Source organism: Eptatretus burgeri, chromosome 4 (assembly GCF_056783735.1).
Source record: "Eptatretus burgeri isolate ZD-2024b chromosome 4, Ebu_testis_v1, whole genome shotgun sequence".
In the NCBI taxonomy this organism is placed as follows: Eukaryota; Metazoa; Chordata; class Myxini; order Myxiniformes; family Myxinidae; genus Eptatretus; species Eptatretus burgeri.
Genome location: NC_140964.1, coordinates 50523971 through 50544943, shown reverse-complemented (window position 1 = coordinate 50544943; position 20973 = coordinate 50523971). Strand labels below are relative to the sequence as shown.

The 20973-nt window shown below is 42.5% G+C and overlaps 1 protein-coding gene across 8 annotated transcripts in view; it reads left to right on the top strand.

Annotated features, from left to right (window-relative positions):
* The window catches only part of DNAJC13 (DnaJ heat shock protein family (Hsp40) member C13), a 92924-nt gene that overhangs the window by 64567 nt on the left and 7384 nt on the right, over positions 1 to 20973 (top strand). For 6 of the 8 annotated variants that reach the window (XM_085877971.1, XM_085877972.1, XM_085877970.1 and 3 more), the window contains 14 exons: positions 116 to 295; positions 438 to 611; positions 722 to 835; positions 1102 to 1218; positions 1310 to 1487; positions 8148 to 8239; positions 8896 to 8995; positions 9134 to 9208; positions 13351 to 13463; positions 13626 to 13795; positions 14222 to 14264; positions 17285 to 17458; positions 17689 to 17868; positions 18110 to 18250. In XM_085877971.1, the coding sequence (XP_085734097.1) occupies positions 116 to 295; positions 438 to 611; positions 722 to 835; positions 1102 to 1218; positions 1310 to 1487; positions 8148 to 8239; positions 8896 to 8995; positions 9134 to 9208; positions 13351 to 13463; positions 13626 to 13795; positions 14222 to 14264; positions 17285 to 17458; positions 17689 to 17868; positions 18110 to 18250 (1851 nt within the window). Of the gene's footprint in view, positions 1 to 115; positions 296 to 437; positions 612 to 721; positions 836 to 1101; positions 1219 to 1309; positions 1488 to 8147; positions 8240 to 8895; positions 8996 to 9133; positions 9209 to 13350; positions 13464 to 13625; positions 13796 to 14221; positions 14265 to 17284; positions 17459 to 17688; positions 17935 to 18109; positions 18251 to 19528; positions 19638 to 20973 lie in introns of those variants that run through there. The other 2 variants (XM_085877974.1, XR_015057391.1) reach the window with 2 other exon arrangements.

Below are 20973 nucleotides of genomic sequence, written 5' to 3'. Positions count from 1 at the left end.
TGGTTCCTCCTAGTTCAGGAATACCAATGTGGAACCTTCTCCTTTTTTCTCTTCTTCAAATTTTTGACTTGTTTTTATTGATGCAGTCCCACAAAGTTCTCTCGTTTCTTCCTAGTACTTACCCAGGCTTGCCGCCATCGCTGTGGAATGTGTCGGGGCCTTTGCTGTGGACTACTGGTTGCAGACGCACTTATTGCGAGCTGGTGTTTTGTGGCACTTGCTGGGATACCTCTTCAATTACGACTACACGCTAGAGGAGGGTGGTGTGCAGGCCAGTCAAGAAACAAATCAGCAGGTCTGGCCCATAATGAGGTGCTGAGTCTTCTGCCCCTCTTCCTATTATTTAATATTTGTCTCATGAATATTTAGAAGCTCTCTTCTGTGCTAGATTTTGTGTGAATATTTATCACCAAGTAATCCCCTTCACAAACCTGTAGGAAGTCGCCAACAACTTGGCTCGCTTGAGCCTGCAGTCGCTCGCTCGTCTTGCTGGTTCGTGCAGTGCAGGAGAGAGTGGAAGCACCCCTGAAAACCCTGCAATCCGTCTCTGTCTTTCCACCATGCTCACGCCTTATGTGTCACGCAAGATGTTATGCACCGAGCCGCCAGAGGTTAGAGAGCACAGCCATGGCTCAGATGATTTCTGGTTGAACTTTCCAAGTTGCCATTACACCTAACGAGCTACTGTTTCTCCTCCTCTTTTACCCAACATTTGTTGTAGGTGCTAAAGTTGTTAAACAGCAATACTGAGAATCCGTATCTCATCTGGAACAATGGAACACGAGCTGAGCTTCTAGATTTCTTGGAGAAGCAACAAGAAAACATTATCAAGAAGGTTTACTGTTTTATTTGGCATTGTTATCTGTAAGCACTGTCCAACGCTTACAACCAGACAATAATGGGCTAATCATGCATCAAGAGTTATTACCTTGCATTCTTCGTTTGAATACCTCAAATACCAGCATAAACCTTGTGATAGTAACTTGAGCTGAGCTTGCCTTTTGCCATTGTGATCCTTCTTTGAGAACTCTGGTCTTTCTGTTTCTGGAAGAGCTCTGGGATTCACTGTTCTGTAATTGACTTGATGTCACTTGTATGTAGGGTGACTGCGACAAATCCTATGGCTCAGAGTTTGTATTTAGCATCTATGAAAAGGAGCTTGTGGTGGGAGACATCTTTGTACGAGTTTACAACGAACAACCAACATTCCCGCTGGAGGTCAGAACAATTGTTTGAGTATCTGCCAGTTGATGCACCCTTGCTCTCGCTTTCTTGGTCCCACGTGTCTTTATCTCCATTTTGAATGCAGGTTCCACAGGCGTTCGCAGCAAGTTTGCTGGATAGTCTTGTATCCCAGGCACAATACTTGCACACACTCATGGCCATAACCGAAACCGAACGCCTGGAACTCCAGCAGCATGGGGAGCAGCTTAGGCATGCTGAGATGGGTCTCGAAGCATTGTGCAATGTCATCAAAAACAATCCTGGTGAGTAGACCTCGTTTTTTCTTTCTTTTTTTTCAGCAGCATAAGGATTTTTACAACACCTTAATTGCTTATCAAAGTTGTCAGCATTGTTTTGTTATTTATTTGAAGTGTCAAATTATCTAGACCACTCTCCCCCTCCCCCACATTGCTCCCGAAGGGAGTGGGTGTTTCTAGTGGTTTGATTTGGAGTGTAATTGAATGAGGCACATTACCTTGATGAGAAACACAATCTATTAAACACAAACTAGAAAATAAATGAAACAAGCCGGTAGGCGGACATGGGTAGTCGACTACCCAATAGAACCTGACGCGATGGGCCCGTTCGATGGGGAATGACCTGAGGATTAAGCACAAGAAAATTCATGATTCCAGCTTCAAGGGTTAATGCTGCACATTGTTTTTTTGTTAAAATACCCCCACATTTAGAGGTTTTTCGGCCATTGCTAGGCAACGGAGGGTCCATAGCAACGGTTCTTTCTCACACATAACCTAGGACATACCATGAACCTACCATACCAGTTTCATGTATATCTGACTCAGTCTCTGAGATATAACGAACTTCGTTTTTTTAAATTGTTTTCGACCAGGGTTCATTCAAAGTCTATCTTCTCCGACAGTTTTCATAGGATCCAGCTGGAAATTTTTGACAATATGGCTGAATGTACTGCCCACAGTCGCTCGTGGCCCGATTTTTGATTTTCGAAAAAATAATTTTTTTTAATGATTTTTCAAAAATTTCAAAGTCCCGTTGCGAGGTAACGGTGGTGTGCATAGCAACGGTTCTCATTTGCACACAACTTGGTCATGGTATGAACCTACCAACCAAGTTTCATCAAAATCGCCATTGTATTAACGGAGCACTGGACCAAACAGAGGGGCAGACAGACAGACAAGCATATCGACGGAAATACTGATAAGGGTAGAAAAAAAAAAAAACTCAATTTTTTTTGAGATTTTTTTTTTTCTCGACTAAATTGACTACCCAACAAGAAAAAGAGCAATCAGGGATTGCAGACCCTCGCAGGACTTGTTTTGTGTGGCGTTTGTGTACTGGTGTGTTACGTAATTAATACGAGACATAATTAGAACTGCCACTTCACAACTGCTGGCAATGATGACTGGGTACCAAGATGTCCCGCTGTGATGCAACCCTGCTTTGATTGGACACCTGACCCATGATGTTTTTGATTATTATTCAATTGAATTCAGAATGGGATTAAAATAAATTCAAATCAAATGGAAGACTAAATAGGTACAGTCCTCCATTGGAGTCATCAGAAGGAACCCAAACAAGCAAAAAGCAAAGATGAAGACATTAGGAGGAACCTGGATAGGATTCACATTTCAGCTGCCACTCCTCTACCCTCAAACCCAATCAATCACAGCCGAGTGAGCCTTGGTTAACAACTACAACAAAAAAAGCGAAAATAACCCAGATCAAAAAATTAAATATTTCTGGTTGCCAGAGCATGTGTCCATTCAAGTTTAAATTTAAAACATGTATTCCCCATCACTTAGATCATAATATTGTGAAGTTTCACATTGAATGATTAGGCGGTTCCAGAGAAAACATTATTTAATATTTTCTTCAATCCATTATCGCTGCCAAACCATGTGACCAATCAATTATTCCTTAAACATGTGCAATCATGTCTTGGGGAACATTTGTGTGAAGTTTCCCCTCGATCTGTCCTACCATTCTGGAGAAGACTTTTTTTTTTAATAGGTTTTAGGATAAATCCAATATGGCTACCAAACCATGTGACCTATAATGTCATATTTGTGAACGTTTTGTACCTCATGGATAGGCGGTCATACCTGTAAAGTTTCGCCTCGATCTGTTCAGTCAATATTTTTGAAAAAAAAAAACAATATAGCTGGCGAATCACGTGACAGATGCCGTCATCAAAATTTTTTTTTCCCCTGTGGACCAATTTATCCCTAGATGACCCTCAAAAATTTTCCTACTGATCGGATGTCCCGTTCTACATATGCAATTTTGACGTCATAACAAGGGCACTTAATGCATCATAAAAATCTCACTTTTTTTCTTCTTTTTTTTTGTATAGGTTGAGGATTGTATGAGAGATAACACACAAAAAGTACAACAAGGAGAGTGGGAGACAAGAGGGGTGGGAGAAGGAAGGAAAAAAAAAGTGAGGAACAGACATGAGGAAATCTGTGGAAGGGAGAGGGATGGGGTGGGGTACACAGGGTACATAGGGTAAACTACAGGGACTTTCAGGAAGAAAAGCAGGGCATGTGAAGGAGTTGGGTTTGGGGTAGATTAGCAGGAGTAGAAAAGATCGTGTGTTTGGACGGGGGGTGATAAGAGATGGTGGTGAACAGCTGTTTTGAAGATCTGGAGCGAACAGTGGGATTGAAGAGTGTGTGGGAGTTTGTTCCAAAGGTATAAAATATTGAAGGTGAGCAGTGATTCTTGATTTTGGTAGTTTTTCCAGAAGGGGGTTGCTGGCGGACCTTGAGCACCCTGCAGATATATGGGTGGGGGGGGGGTGGAGCATATCTCGGAGCAAGGGGGGCGAGGCCTTAGAAATAGACGGAAGTAGACAGAAACACTACCGACCTGCCTGCAGCCAGAGTGAGAAACCCAAAGACAGCCTCATCGCAGGAGATATCAATGATCCGAAACACCTTGGTTTCCACAATGTGAAGCCGAGAAAGGTGAGAGGCGGGAGCATCAGCCCAGAGGGGAGAGCAGTAATCCATTAGGCTGCAGACGAAAGCTTTGTACAGTTTGTTGTCATGAGCTCAGGTTGGCCGAGGAAGGACTTTGCATGACGGAGGATGCCCAGTCGGCACCTGGCTTTGGAGTTCAGCTTAGAAATGTAACTTTCCCAGGAAAGATCATGGCAGATAGTGAGACCCAGAAGCTTGAACGAAAGGACGACGTCAAGAGGATTGTTCAGAAAGGAGATGGGTGTGGGGGTCCCAGACTGTCCTATTGGGGTAGACATAGTGAGATTTGTCAGGGTTGAAAGACATGTTCCACGTGTTGGACCAGCATGTGATTTTTATCCAGATCTGCAGAGAGTGAAGAAGCTGCTGCTTGCTGATCTGAGGGATGACAGATGGTACGGCAGAGGGTGGAGTCAGCTTAGAGATAAAGAGGATTCTCCAGAGTCTGAGACGTCATTGTGAAAACCAGAAAAAGAACAGGGCCCAGAACACTGTCTTGTGGAACTCTAGCCTGCACAGGAAGAGGGGATGAGAGAACTCTAAGGGCCACACATTGGCTGTGACAGGAGAGGAAGTCTGTGAGACGTGAGTGGAGATGGCCTTGGATACCATAGGAAGAGTTTTTGGTGAGCAGAGCAGGGTGCCAGACCGTATCAAAGGCACACAATATGTCTAGGATTATGGCTCTGATTTCATGTCGGGCATTGAAAATCTCCCTCCATTGTTGGAAGAGAAGAAGCAGCATATACAGGGTCGAGTGACCTGGTCTGGAACCAAATTGATGATTGAAAATCAGGCTATTGGAGAAGAAGGATTTAATGTCTGAAGTGATGATGGATTCCATAACCTTGCTGATGATTGGGAGAAGGCTGATAGATCTGTTTTTGCACCTTTTTTATGCAGGGTGGTAATGTTTGCTGATTTCCAAGCAGATGGCAGATGACTTGAGCAAATGAGGGGGTGAATAGAACAGAGAGAGGGTGAGCAAGAGCAGCAGAGCAGGTTTTTAGGACACGTGGGCTGATGCCATCTGGACCGGTTGCAGAATCTGAGTGGAGGTTTGACAGTAGGCTCTCTACCTTGTCAGGAGAAAAGGACACAGAGTCCAGGAATACCTGGGTGCAAATGGGTAAGGTGGGTACAGAAAGCGAATTGTTTGGGACACAAGATTTATAAGCAAACACGGAGTTTTGGCATTCAGCCTTTTGACATTTCGTGTCAGCTTTGCGGTCATTTGAGGTAAGGGAGTGGATGGTGGGGGACCATGCACTGGATGTCACCAGGATTTGGAGGAGCGAGACAGGTATGATTGTTCATACTTGAGATTTGAAAGATGTTATTTTCTTGCTCTCTTGAGGGTAGACACACACACACACACACACACACACACACACACACACACACACACACACACACACACACACACACACACACACACACACACACACACACACACACACACACACACACACACACACACACACACACACACACACACTTGTTCTGAGCTTTGTGGAAGGACCTGAGATTGCCTTCAGTGCGATTGGCCTTCCATGAGGTGAAAGCAAGTTGTTTCCCCATTAAGAGGACTTGCTATGTTCCAAGTTTCATTGTTTTTTACTTGGTGTGGTTTCAGAGACACAGAGGTCCAAAGTTTTTGCGTTTTGCCAACATGGCAACCACACCACGTGACCAACGATGTCATAATTTGCATTAAAGCATTCTACATGAGTTGCTCCTTTGGTGAAAATTTCATCTCCATCCAGTGTGCGGTTGAGGAGAAAAACACTAAAGTTCTGTGCAGACATCCAAACAAATGGACCCAAATATAACACCCTACCCTGTTGCGGGGGTAATGACTAATGTGTGTGTATATATATATATATATATATATATATATATATATATATATATATATATATATATATATATATATATATATATATATATATATATATATATATATATATATATATATATATATATATATATATATATATATATATATATATATATACAGTAGACGAGGTGTAAGTCATCACCATCAGGACCGAGAAAAATGTGACGACTTGCGCGTATGCGAACATTCATGATGACTGTGGGGTGAAGGATGAAGTCGCGAGTGGCCTGGACACATATGTGAGAGCAGCTATTGTACCAAAAGGAAAACACAATCCTCGGGGCATAGGTGGGGGTGAGTTGGAAAGTGATCAAGCAAAGATGGAATTCATGAATCAGTTTATCAAAAGTAAAGCTAATGAACAACTCTGTAAGACAACTCGTATACCATCGGTGATGGTATGGTGACAAATTACATGACACACAGTCATCGTGGTGATGATTACCACTCAATGCCTATGTGTAAGTGAGTGTGGTAATGTACAAAACGAGCCAATATAAAACCATGATCGGACTTCAACACTAAGCTCGATCGATCCTTTACTTCTTCGCGAAGTAATCCGTTATGTTTGAATGCCTCAAACTCTTGGGCATCTGGTGCATGAGAAAGGATTCAAACCGGTCATTGTGTTCCATGATGTTGGCTGGGCAATCCTCCACCGAAAGACAGTATCGGCCGAATCGGCCGAAACCGAATATTTGGCTGAGCCGACATTTGCCGAAACCAGATGATGAGCACATCATCGACATCTTCAAAGGACTCGCATTTCACGCATTTCACACTTCCCACCGGCCTCACGATCTTGTCCACTTGTCCAAATATCTTGCCCTTATTCTTCAAGATATCGTTCAATGTCTGCCGTTTGATGTCCAACTTCTCAGCTATGTCTGTTTTCTTCATCAGTGGATATGCCTCACAAAACTGGATAATGTCGTATTTTTCTTGGTAGGTTTTAGTTGTAAGCTTGCGCTTAGTCGCCATTGTCCTGCCTGCAGTGCGATCAACGTGTGTACGCAGTTATAAATAGCCTATCACTGGCGGTGTTCACCAATGAGCGAGCATCACGATTCCATGAAATCGGGCTTCTCACGAGGCAGCAGTTCCGTGTGATGAGTTAGGAGTGGTAATTTACTTGAGTTTCCATTACATAGGAATGGACAATATCTGACTACTTAGAGATGACGACTTACAGAGGGATGACCCTTTATTCAAAGGGATTTAACATGAGATAAATTCGGGACTTTTTGACGCTGCCGATTTAGGCGAAGTGACGAGTTACACGCTGCCGACTTACACCTAGTCTACTGTATATATATATATATATATATATATATATATATATATATATATATATATATATATATATATATATATATATATATATATATATATATATATATATTCGATATCCACAAATTGCTAAGATACTGGCCAGCAGGAATTCTCAAGGGCAAGGGGAAAGAAATAAAATGGAAAGAAATGAAAAGCAGGAGGATCTGAGAAATGTGAGCAGTCGCAACCATCGACACTTGCCGAACCGTTGGTGCAGGGAAAACAGCCTGGGAGCATCAGGAGCACATTGGGTTCACGTATAAGTGCCCTGAAGGCATTCCATGCACACAAACTGTGACAGTGGCAGTATTGTCTCGTAAGCAATTGAAAAAAAAAATTGCATTGGGGTGCGAAGAATGCACAAGTTGGTGCAGTCGATCCAGGTGAGAGATCATTGGGAGCGTCAGCAGAATTTAAAACTGTACAGGTCCAAGCTTGCAGTGTTGTGTCTATGGCTGTCAAATGAACTGATTCAAAAAGCTGGACATAACTCATCTTTTTGACCCCTCTTCTACATTTCAATCGTATCGCTGCATCTCCCTCGCCACTCAACTCTTCGATTCCAAAAATCCCTCTCACCACGGCATTCCCCAAATCTTTGTTGCATGCATTTATACTTGTAGTTGACCTCTCTGCTCCCTGCATCCATCCTTTTGATCTTTGATCCCAAAAGGTGTATAATAGTCACTGTTGCAGTCTTGCAAATGGTATGCATGTGTGCATTGCAGATACAGAAGGGCAGTGCATCGGTCACTTTAAACTCCTCTTCTCCTTGCTTCGGATCCATGGAGCTGGCCGGTTGCAGCAGCTCACCCTTGAGGTAGTGGGGATTGTAGTGGCGCTTTTATTATTGCAGCCCTGGCCTGGAAGTTTGTTTCCCCTTTTTAGGTCATCTCTTCGAGCATGACCTAATAATATGGGTGTAGATGTCCGTCCGTTGCGAAAATGACAATTTTCAAATTCTATCTCCTCTGCCATTTTTCAAGCGATCTTGAATTTGATTGTGGCATATGAATCTATGGGACAATATCTAAATTTTGATGGGGCCGGATTTTCGATATTCGCTTTCGTTTTCATGTCACGTGACTTCAAAGTTGGCAAAAAAATGCGATAATGACGATTTTCAAAATCTATCTCCTGCATTTCTCAAGCGATCTTGAATTTGATTGTGGCATATATATCTATGGGACAATATCTAAATTTTGTCAGGCCGGATTTTCGATATTCGCTTTCGTTTTCGTGTCACGTGACTTCAAAATTTGCAAAAACTGCCCTACCTTCAGGAGGCTATATATATTTTCTCGCAGAGATGACCGTCACTCCCGCACGGGGGTAATTCTTTTTGTGTATTTCTGTGGGTAGATGTAATAATACTGTCAAAATGAATGTTCGACACTTTTTTTTGAAATCCGTCAGTTGATTAAATTGGATGTTGATGAAAATGCGGACGTGACCTTTCCATACTCAATTCCCCAGGTCATTAATAATGTTACGAGTAACCAGGACTGTGTGACCAGCATCGCCGAAAGCTCCATCCTGTCCAGCTTGCTGCTCTTACTCCACTCGTTGCCCTCGAGTAAATGTCCCTTTCCACTCTCTGTCTTTATTGCTGAACCTACTGTTAAACCAGGGAGGGTGTTTGGTTATAAATACACAGTGGATGCTTTAATCATTCATCAAGATTGTTGGCTTGTTTTGCCTTTCTGTTGGTCAGGTCGGCAGCTTGTGCTGGAGACTTTGTACTCCCTCACCTCCAACACAAAGATCATTAAAGAAGCAGTGAATAAAGGTGAACTTCTGGCACAACACAAAGTCTTCCACAACGTCAGCAGTGTGTTTCTGTTGAAATGCTGACGGGTTTCCACTATCCACACGTACAGCCATATTGCACGTCGTCATTGTATATTTGCTTCCATTATTTTTCTACCGTTTGTGTTGACATTGTTATGCAGACTTGCACATGATGTACCCACGCATTGTGCTATGCCTGGAAGACTAAAGCCAGAACTTTTGGGCTCTAAATTTTTACTGTGCACAGGATTAGAAATTGCAGCTTCTGGCTGTACAATTTCTCAACCACTTGCATGCACTTTTGGATATGAAGATCATTAATCATCCCCCTTTTGGATAGGGGGAGCCTATAGCTGTTGTAGAAGGGGGTGGGGGGGTTCCACAATTAGTGCCCCCAGTTTTTAATGGTACCTGAGTTTATTAGACCCTCTCCTCCCCCCCCCCCCGAGTGCACACTCAACCACCAATTAATGGGTTTTTTGTGGTTTTTTTTTTTTTCTGCCGACAGCTGAGCCGTATCTCAGAGCGGGCTGGGCCTTTCGGAATGAAAATTTGCATAAGTAACGTGAATATAAGTTACATGGGGTTGATATTTTTTTACCTTGACCTAGTTTTTAAGGTCATGACTTGATTCCAGACTTTCAACATTTTTTTTTCCACCACTTCTCGACAAAGGTTTGTCCGATTGGAACAAATTTGCCCTCTCTCGAAAGCCCAGACTAGAGGAAGGTGCATTTACACTTGATGTACATCATACCCCTCCAGCTTAATGGTCAAGGAGAAAAAAAAAAAAACGATGGACCCCCTCTCTTTGTCTTTCAATTTTGCCAATACGGAATCTCAGACCGCTTTGCTTTCCAAGATGTTCTGGTATCATAATAGTGGACCTGATATTTCATTTGTGTCCTTGATCTCCTTTAAAAAAAACAAAACAAGATATATATATATATATATATATATATATATATATATATATATATATATATATATATATATATAATTTCGGATTGTGACCTCATTAAGGCCAAAAAAAAAAAAAATGTTGCATTGGCGTAACGGGTCACTGAAAAATAGGGTAGGTCGGTCGGGATCTTCTTTTTTTTTTTTTTTTTTTTCCTAATAAATCCCTCCCAAAATCTCCCCCGGCTCGAGTACCACCCTTTTTGTCGGCGGGTTCTGTCCGAAACACTTCTGGGTTTTTGCGATCGCAATCAACAAGATACTTGAAAACGATAGCAAAACAACAAAAATAGCAATAAAATAGGGTCGGCAAAATTTTTCGATAGCAAAAAAACAAAAAAAAGACGTAGGGTCGGCGGAATTTTTAGGGTCGGGCGGGTTACGCCAATGCAACTTTTTTTTTGGCCTAATGAAAAACGCCTGTTTGATTATAAGTTGAATAACGTTCCACCAATTTTCATGATGTTGAGTTTTATGGATAGGCTGTAGATGGGGACATTTTCCTAATTTACACTCTATCCTTGTATGTTGATGGTCAAGGTCATATGGTGGTCTGAAAAAAATATGGCCATCATTGGATCTCAGGCGCTTTGAGAGCCTTACACCTGGCGATCTCGTTGTGATAACAAATATCTAGTTGTTCTTGAGACTACATGATAAGAAAGAATTGCTTGTGGTATGATTACATGATAAGACTACATGATGCATGATAAGTGACTATGCACAAGAATACATGACTATATGATAAGAAAGTATGACTGTTTATTTAACCCTGTTTCCCCCACCAACATGCACCCTATGATGTCTTCCTGTGGAGGTGAATCCTAAGCAGCCAGACAAAACTTTATGATAAATTTGTGCTTTCACAAACGCTCGCTATTTAAGAAACCACTAATTATTTGGAATGCTCAATAAGATATCACAAGAGGGATTAAAGGGTAAAATAGAGGAGGGATGGTCACATTTTATTTATGTGCACATAGTAACAAAAGGAACAGCAGGAGAAGGCAGAAACACCAACAGCAAGGCAGAGGGAGAAAACAGAATGACACAAACAAGGGATGCAGGTTGTAAGGGGTGGATGGAAGCTGGGTAGGTGTGCTATGCAAGGGGTGGACAGAAGCAAAATTTTGGGAGGGGGTGGGGTGGTGGGGTGGTTAATGGGTGTGGAAAAGTTCATGGTTTTGAATGGGGGATGACTTGAGATTGATCTGAATAGCTGTTTTGAAGACTTGGAAGGAGGAATGAGATTCAATAGAGTATGCAAGGTGCTTCCACAGGTGGGGTAAAAAGTGGAACAACTGAATGTAGGTGAGCAGTGGTTCTGGATTTGGCAGTTTCACTCGGAGGGCTTGATGGTGGACCACGTGCGTCCTACATATATCTGGAGGGGACAAAGCACAAAGGGGGCAGAGGGTGTAAGACCAGAAAGGAGATGGAATAAGACAGAGAGATCACTGACCTGTCTGCGATGGGAAAGTGATAGGTCTTTCGAGTCTGCTTCATCGTGGGCAATTCCAATAATCTTGAAAGTCTTGGTTTCCAACACATCAAGCTGAGCAAAGTAAGGCAGGGGCACCAACCCAGAGGGAAGAGCAGTACTCCATCAAGATATGGATGAAGGTCTTGGAGGTGGATAGGAGCTCAGGTGTGCCAAGAAAGGACTTTGCATGATGGAGGATGCTCAGTCGGCTACTGGTTTTGGAAGCCAACTTTGAAATGTGGCTTGCCCGAGAGATCATGGCTGAGTGAGTCCCAAGAGTTTGAGTTACTGAACCTCGTCGAGAGTTTTGTTGAGAAAGTAGATGGGAGGGTTTGGGAGAGATATAGATATAGAGATGTAGATTTCTCAGAGTTGAAAGACATGTTCCAAGTGTTTGACCAGTTTGTGATTTTTCTCAGTCTGAAGAGAGGGAAGAGGCTTCTGCCTGTTTGAAGGATGAGGGATGGTGGTACGAGTTGATAAAAGGAAATTAGTGGGGAGGAGAGTAGGTGATTGAGGGGGGTATGAAAATTATTTTTTGTGGACCTTGTATTGATATGGAAGCCTGGTGGTGGTTAACGGTTAAGGTGGTTGTCTTAATATCATCGGTTCCTGAGTTCAAGCCCCTGTTATGCCATAAATCGTATCGGGCAGATTAACTCAGCCGGTCTTCTTTCCGAAGTCGGCCAAATGAGTACCAGCTTTGAGAAAAATGAACCATTTGAGTATCCGATGTCAGAGTGGCGAGGTGTCCATGAACTGAGTCCCTTCGACACTGTCATAGGATAATCTATTTATGCCTCTTCTGCACAGGAATCACTAGATGTTGTTGTGATTTGCACCTTTGGTGGGATGTGGTGATTTTATTACTCGAGCCGGTGCACATGCGTTCTCGAAACGCTTTCAATGGCGTTGTATAACTTGCTGAATGTTTGCGGCTTCCCCGGTCCAAAATGTCCCCCGTGTCACCAATCTTGAAAATGTAGAAACTATCTGTGTTGCACAGCATCGTCATTTATCAATGTACATCAATATAAAAACGATACCACGCTTACGTGTCCGGTGGTGGGGAACGTTTAGTTGGATCGAGTTAAAAAGTATATATGTTTAGCTTATCTGGAATTTACATTCCAGAGAAGGTATTGTCATCGTGCTCCATCCGTCTCCTTTTTCGACCTCTCCGGCCAAACCGCTGGGCTGATCCGGCTGAAAGTTTGCAGCAACGTCCCTCTCCTGACTGGTAATGGGAATTGCAAAGCTCGTTTCGGTTACATGACTAAGTAGGTCAAACTGGCTGACTTAGTAAATTCCTTCCAAAAGCATCTTTTTCCAGACCCAGAAGTCAGAATGCTACCAAATTTGGGTTACAACATTAGGTCAGGGTAGGGATGTTAAATTGCAGAGGTCATGCCGATCGCATGACCGGAAGTCTGTCAAAATTGCGGACTTGGTAAAATTTTTGGAAAAACACGTAAATCCCTTCAAAAATCTTCCTCAGCAGACCCACCAGTCAGAATTCTACTAAATTTGGGTTCCAACATTAGGCCAGGGCCCAGATAAGCTTCAGGTCCTGTGGTCCTATTATTTGTTTTAACCCCAGGCACTCCTTGATGATATTAATACTCTCCATCGCAGGCTTTCCTAGCTTTTGGTGATTGATTTATGAATGTGATTGACCACGTCTCATTGCTATGCAGGGGCTCTTCCATACTTGCTGGACCTTTTCTGCAACTCGACAAATCCCCAAGTGCGCTCGCAGACTGCCGATATGCTCGCAAAAATGATTTCAGACAAACTACTCGGGCGAAAGGTGTGTTTGGAATTACCTCGGGTGATGCATTGCCTGTTTCCTCTTGATTTACATCTGATTTTTACTTTCCTTACCCACCCACCCCCCCTTCCTCCACCCCTTCCCTGCCTCTGCTCCATCAGACACCATAATTGCACTCTTATTGTATTCCGGGTTGCCCAGGTCCTTATCATCTTATCTAAATTCCTCCCTCCGCTGTTCATGGATGCCATGAGGGACAGCCCTGATGCTGCAGTCTCTATCTTTGAGAGCACGCAAGAGAATCCGGAGCTCATTTGGAATGATGCCGCACGCGAGTCTGCCTGCTCCTGCGTTCGCAATATGACCAAACAGTATGTGTTGCACCCTCACCCACAAACGTTCTCCATTACTGGTTGTTCATCACAGAGTTTTGGTGTCAAATATTTATTTTTGTTTCCTTTTGCTGAGCTACAGCAGGGTGAACCTCTTTAGGTTCTTTTTTTTTTGTTGTTGTTATGGGTGGGGATTTGAGGGATGTCGAAAACGGGCCATTTTTTCTTGGTACCATTGTCAAATTATCGAATCTAATCGGTGTTGGATGTTGGGAGAGGAGGTTCCAGGTAGCACTGTCAGCAAGAAAGCCACATCTCAGAGATGATGCAAGCAGCAGAGTTAATTTGTAATGAAATACAAGGCCATACCACAAGTATTTTCTATGCTGATATGCTGGGTTTGTGCTCTACCTTTACGATGAAAAAAATATATTAATTAATTTATTTATTGTTAATCTTTCTCAGATTCTTCACTGATCAACAGAACAACCCTGACGTTTGCTGGAAGGTAAAGTGTGAAGACTTTCTGTTTATTTACACGTGATGAAAATCTCACTATTAATATCCATCCTGGAGAAGACCTAGTGTCCGTCTTTCCCCGTCTCCTCTCTCTGCCTCTGCATGTGGGTATCTGTCTTCTGTTGATTTTTGGTTGTGTGTGTGTGTGTGTGTGTGTGTGTGTGTGTGTGTGTGTGTGTGTGTGTGTGTGTGTGTGTGTGTGTGTGTGTGTGTGTGTGTGTGTGTGTGTGTGTGTGTGTGTGTTTTCCATGATATTCTGTCCAGCTTTCCAGCAATCCCACCTGCCAATTATTCATGACTGCAAGACCTTAGCAAAAGCTATTTTATGTAGGTGGCTCACATGCTGTTCCTCTCACTTGAACACAAGCACCCGTTTCTTGCCAAGGGATCTGTGCATTTTGATCTTCAAACCCACCCACACAATGTCTGCTCGGTGAACGTTAGAGCAATGCTGGTTGCGGTTAAGCATGTTGCAACCAGAGCTGGAGAGAGACGCCCGGTGAATAAGCCCATGTCAGTGTACTTTGCCTGATGAAGTACAAACGTGCGCTTTATGGTGCAGATAACATTCCTCTGAGGGAGATTCGAACTGATATTGATAATAAATGATGATAGCTCATTGCTCTTTGGTAAATCTTTTGTCGGTTAGAGTTCTAAGGTAAAAGTTTCTGACTTGTCACGATGAAGGATTTTTGACTGACGAAGTCGCCGGAGGCATTGTTTTTCGGTTTGTCCGTACGTACGTATTACATACATCAGTCCTGGCTAATTTTCTCTTTTTTTTTTTTTTAAATGATAATTATGAAATCATAGGTCATGTGGTGTGGCAGTCATGTTGGAAAAAAGGAAAACTTTGGACCTCTATCTTCTTTTTTTCTGTTTTGTGTATATGTATGTGTATGTATATATATATATATATATATATATATATATATATATATATATATATATATATATATATATATATATATATATATATATATATATTAATCTATCCATTGGGACCTTACTCTGTGAAGAATCTTGGTGTTGCCTAAGCAGTCTCCTTGGCTATTGGGCACAATACTCGAAGGGTTGCCACTCCGCCACAGGATACCAGCAAGTTGGCACTCATTTTGCCGACCTTGGAAGGATGACAGGCAGAGTCAACCCCACCTGGTATTAATTCAACAGCGGAGTGGGATTTTAAATCAGGATCGTAGGATCCCAAGCCCAACACCAGGCGTGTTTGAATGTACATATGTATGGTAATGTACACACATATGTTTTATATGTATATATATATATATATACCGGGCATAGTGGCGTGCACCTGTAATTTGGCTACTCGGAGGCTTGGGTTGGAGGATCACTTGAGGACGGGTGCTCTGCGCTGGGCTGCGCTATGAGAGGGTGTAGGGCAGGTCGGAATCATGGCGAAACCCAATCCTTATTCCCTGTTTCGTAAGAGGCGACCAGGGTTGTGTCAGGAAGGGCATCCGGCATAAAAAAATCTGTGCCAAATCATAATGCGGATCATAACGGATGATCCGCTGTGGCGACCCCTAACGGGAGCAGCCAAAAGAAGAACAACAACATATATATGTACTGTATTATATTATATTATATTTTAAACACAACCTTCAAAAATCTCTAAAATAGCTGAACAGGTCGCGGCGAAACTTTACACGTATGATCACCTATCCACGGAGAACAAAATGTTCACCTCTCACCTCATGGGTCACATGGTTTTGAAGTTATGATTTTTTTGAAGAATAAACTTTTACAAAGCTTCTTCTCCAGAACGGCTAGACAGATCGAGGGGAGACTTTACTCACATGTTCCCCAAGCCTTGGGGATACCAAGGTGTTATCTAATAATTAATAGGTCACATGGTCTTGCAGCCTTATTGGATTGAATGAAAATCTCTAAAAAAAATTTTTCTCTTGATCCGCTTCATCAATCGATGTGAAACTTTACAGTTCTGATCTAGTAGTCATGGGGAACATATGTTTTAATTTTCAACCTGATCAGACGCATGATCTAGCAGCCAGAATTATTAAATATTTTTTTAAATTTTAGTTGAGGGATTTAAATCAAACTTGGTACAAGTATGTAATAATGTGGGTGGAGGCATATCTGGGGCATTGTGATGTCGAAGAGTGCCATTCAATATATATATATATATATATATATATATATATATATATATATACACACACATACATATATACATATATATTAAACCTTGTGCTACATGATTATCGTGTTAATGTTTTGCTTTTCGCTGAAGGAAAAAGCTTCAAATTTCACTTATTGCTGCCATCTTGTTGCTGGTGCTTTCCCGTTGAAGTGCCAGAGGATTTCTCTCAGGGTGTGCTCGCATTGATTCCGTATGCTACAATGCATGTAAATTGACGGGTCTCGAACGATCCAGGGCAGTGTGTGCCACTTGGCACTTCAGATACGCACTTCAGACTCCAGATCTCGAATGTTGATTGGATTGCTCTCGAGCTTATCCAACAAGTTGTATTAATTGCTCAAACAGTAAAGGATTTCAGAAAGGGATTGCTTATCAAAAGTACAAACTGGCAACCCCCTCCTCCTCTGCCACCCCCTCCCAACGGATTCCTTCTTTTGCAAAGCATTTGCTTGAAGACAATTGCTTGGAAGCTTTAAAATGTGACTATATAGGGAAGGGCAAAATATCTGTTTCTTTTCACCTTATCTGTCGAAAGATGAAATTGGGAGTGGCAGTTGGAGGGGGGAGGTGAAATGATACATTGGCACAAAAAAGAAACATCTGAAAAAGTGGTGCCGACCAAAAAATTCCCTGGAACCATTTTCACAAAGTCAGCCTTGTTACAAACCTTGACGTACACATTGCATTTCTGATTATATATATATATATATATATATATATATATATATATATATATATATATATATATATATATATATATATATATATATATATTTGGTTTATATCCTTATTTCATAATTTATTTATTTATTTGCTTCACACCTCAGCTTCCTGATGACTTCTCTGTGTCGTACGACCACGTGGAGGATGAACTGTCCGTCGGTGGAGTCTTTCTTCGTATTTTCATCGCACAGCCTGGATGGGTTCTTCGACGACCGAAAGAGTTTCTCATCGCCCTTTTGGAGAAACTCACCAAATTACTGGCCAAGAGCGAGTCAGACGTGTGTGTCGCACTTTCACAAACTTGTGATTATTTTGGATACAATCTGCTATTTCTTCCCCACCCACCCGAGACATTTCTGCTGAATTGCTTGCCCCCCAACCCCACATTTTTGTAATGCTGTATAAGTGAGCAAGCAGTTTATTTACAAGTGTGAGCAGACTTCTTATGACACACTCCTTTCTTAAATGCTGACCCATCATCACCTTTATTCCTATTTTTCTTCACCAGGGAGAGACCCTTGAAACGGTTACCACAGCAACCGTGGAACTACTTTTGGCCCAACCGCAGCTGGCCGACCATGTTCCACCACTCGGACACCTTCCCCATTTGCTTCAGGCACTTGCTCATCAGAATGCTGCCATTTGCAAGTCCTCTATGCGCCTTGTGCATGTCATAGCCAGCAGTGAGGTGGGATAAGCCATACTTGTGGGTGTCTGGGTGTTGAGGGAGAAAGTGAAAGAGGCAAACTGAGGGGTGAGAGGGCGGGTTCCATTTTCGTAATTATAAGCCATTTCGACATTGCCTTGTTAAAAAAAAATCTCCACAAAGGAAACAGCTCCCAGCATTTGTGATGATCGTCCTGGGTTCTTTCTATGACATTTTGTATTTTCCTCTTCTGCGTCCCTCCCACCTGTCCACCATTCCTCAGGTGTGTGTGCGGGCTATGGCAGGGCTCGAGACAGTGGGACCTCTTCGTGAGGGAATAAAGGTCCGGCCTGACATGGCTGGGCTCGCCTGTGAGACGTTGAATCGGATGTTCCAACGAGATCAGCCTGAGCTTCTTGCACAGGTGTTGTTAGTTAAATGGTTTTACTGCTCCACAGTTGGTTATCTCGTGCCTCACAATGAAGCTTCCTTTTGTTCTCTCCCCACACCTGTCTCTCGACGTTCTTGATTTGGAATATGCATTCGCTTTTTCTTTTTCTTTTTTAATTTGCTTGTCCACCTCCCCACCCCCCCCCCACCCCCCATGCAGTGGGAGAAAAGGTTTTGCAATTGCATGCGTGCCGTGTCCATCTGTCCACGGCCTTAACTTTTTTACCATTTAAGCTTTTGTCATCAACTTTTCAACAAACGTTTATTATGAGAACATGGAGAAAATCATTAAAAATTGGGACAAAATGTGAAAGAGCAAAGTTATGGTGAATATAAATAGCCCGTATTGGCCTCACCGAAGTGTGTGAAGCGTGAGATGAACAGTTTTGTTTGTTTTTAAATCGCTTCTGTGTTTGTTTATTTATTAACCATTGACCTTCAGTGAGTGTGTCTGTCCAGGCCATAACGTTTTTGTCATATAATCTTCAACAAACCTTTATTATCAGAATATGGAGAACACGAATGAATAACATGTACAAATTTATTTTAACTGTTTAGTTAAAGTACAAAGCAGACGCGGATGGGCCTTGCATTTTGAGATGCTGTCGAGTTTTACTTTTAATTTTTTAATTGTACCAGACAATAACACTGCTTCCTCGTATTCTTTCTGTGAACAATTATTGCCCCCCTCCAATTTCTTTTTAATTCTGTTCGACACACCGTGGCCTCGTATAGAGATGCTTTATTCTACAAAAATAGGTTAAACTAGAAAGCATCCCAAAATGCAAGGCCCGTCCGTATCTGCTTTGTACAGTACTCAAAATAAACTTGACCATAACGGCAAGAAAATAAAATATTATATGTATTACTAGCATATACCCGTGCTCCGCATGGAGTTGAATGGGTAGCAAAAGGTGGATGAGGCATAATAGTTGATGTTATGGGAAGCTGGGGAGCGTGTCATTAGGGATGTGATGCACTATGGTTACCTGTACTTAGTTTTCTAAAGGACCTCCCTGGAGATGACATTTTGGGTGAGTGTCTTGTTGCTGAATAGTCATTGTGAGGAATTATTGTTCACTTTGATAGATATATCAGAGTAACCTCTTGCACGTGAAAACACAACATATCGTTGGCCATGGGAGAACACAGGGACTGGGAGGTATATTCCGAGTTTGTCAAATGTTTGGCCTTGGGATTTGTTTATGGTCATCGAGTATGCGAGTCTGACTGGAACTTGCATCCTCTGCAGTGTGACTGGAAGGTTGGCATCTGATGGGGCAAGTTTAACATGATATAGGCCTCGCCCAAGACTGAACTGGAGCAGTAATATTTAAAAAAAATAAATCTTTACTTTAAATACAATGTTTCTTGTTACATTTTTTGTGTCAAATTCACCTTCTGAGGTAGTCAGCATGTGCAGAAGAGGGTTTTACATTGCAGACGCTGTTTTCTAGGAGTGGCATTATGCCTCTCGGTGGTGACGGTCTGTCGATGACAGACGTAATGACGTCAGCGAATGACCGTTGATGTCATGACGGAATTACGCCTCTCAGCGGTGACGTCGCACATCGCCATGCAAACAAATGTAAAAATTAGAAAATCGCCCAAAATTCCCAAACCTGTCCGTCTGGCGCGATCTCACATAGCCCATGCTGTTCATTAGACCACAGAGCAACTGCATGCCGAAAGTGGCGACAATCCGTCCGGCAGTTTTGGAGGGGATACGTCAAATTAAGTGCAGACGTTAACAGATATAATATATAGATTACAGACTCTGGGTTCGAGGCTCGCCACGAGGGTATGCACTCGGGTCCCTCAAACACCCGGTCCTGAGCCCACCAGGCACAGATAACTCCGCACACCAGCAGGTTGCTAAGCAACCACGAACGCCGATTGGCACTGCCAATCCGGGGAGGGTTTCACTATTTCACGTGATAACTTAACTGTGGATGACGGCTGAATTAATTGCGGTCTCGTGCCCTCAGCACACACCCAGATTACTGCCGAGTGAAACAGTAAGTGTGCGCTGGCTAACAAGAGCAAATTAACAGGGTAGAACTTCCTGGCTAAACTAATGTGCGGACGATGCTGGACCAATGGCGAAAAGACGAACACTGACAGATTGTTACATTTATAAGCAAGGGTGAGGAAAGGTGATGTGGCACAATAAAAGGTTTTATTCACAATTGTACAGCAGGGAAAGCAAGGATTCATGTGATGCAACAAAAGAAATGCAATTATTTACAAAAAAGAAAACCGAGCAGAGCTAAACCAATGTAAAACTTCAACAATCTTAAATTATATTACAGGTGCCAGCAGACACACACCCAAGGAAATTAGATAGTCCAGAAAGAGAAGCAGTTGAGGTGGAAGCGACCTCTTGGTACCTGGCACAGTTGACGAACCTATGCAACCCAATTGCTTAGGAAGGAGGAGGGAAGAAAACTGGGGTGTCTCTGGTGGCGTGAGTTGGAGGTGCAAATGTGATGCAGTTGAGGTGGAGAAGAGGTGGTGTGAAGGAGTGCAAAGCAGTAGTGCTCTTACAGCTTCTGCATCTGCAGTAGACGAGACAATAGATGAGAGAGATGCGTGAGAAAATAGCTTAACAGGGCATGCAAGAGAGTCTGAGTGTGATTTAATGATTATTGCTGCGGAATACAGTGGGAGCCAAGTGCCGGTGACCCAGTGAGGACA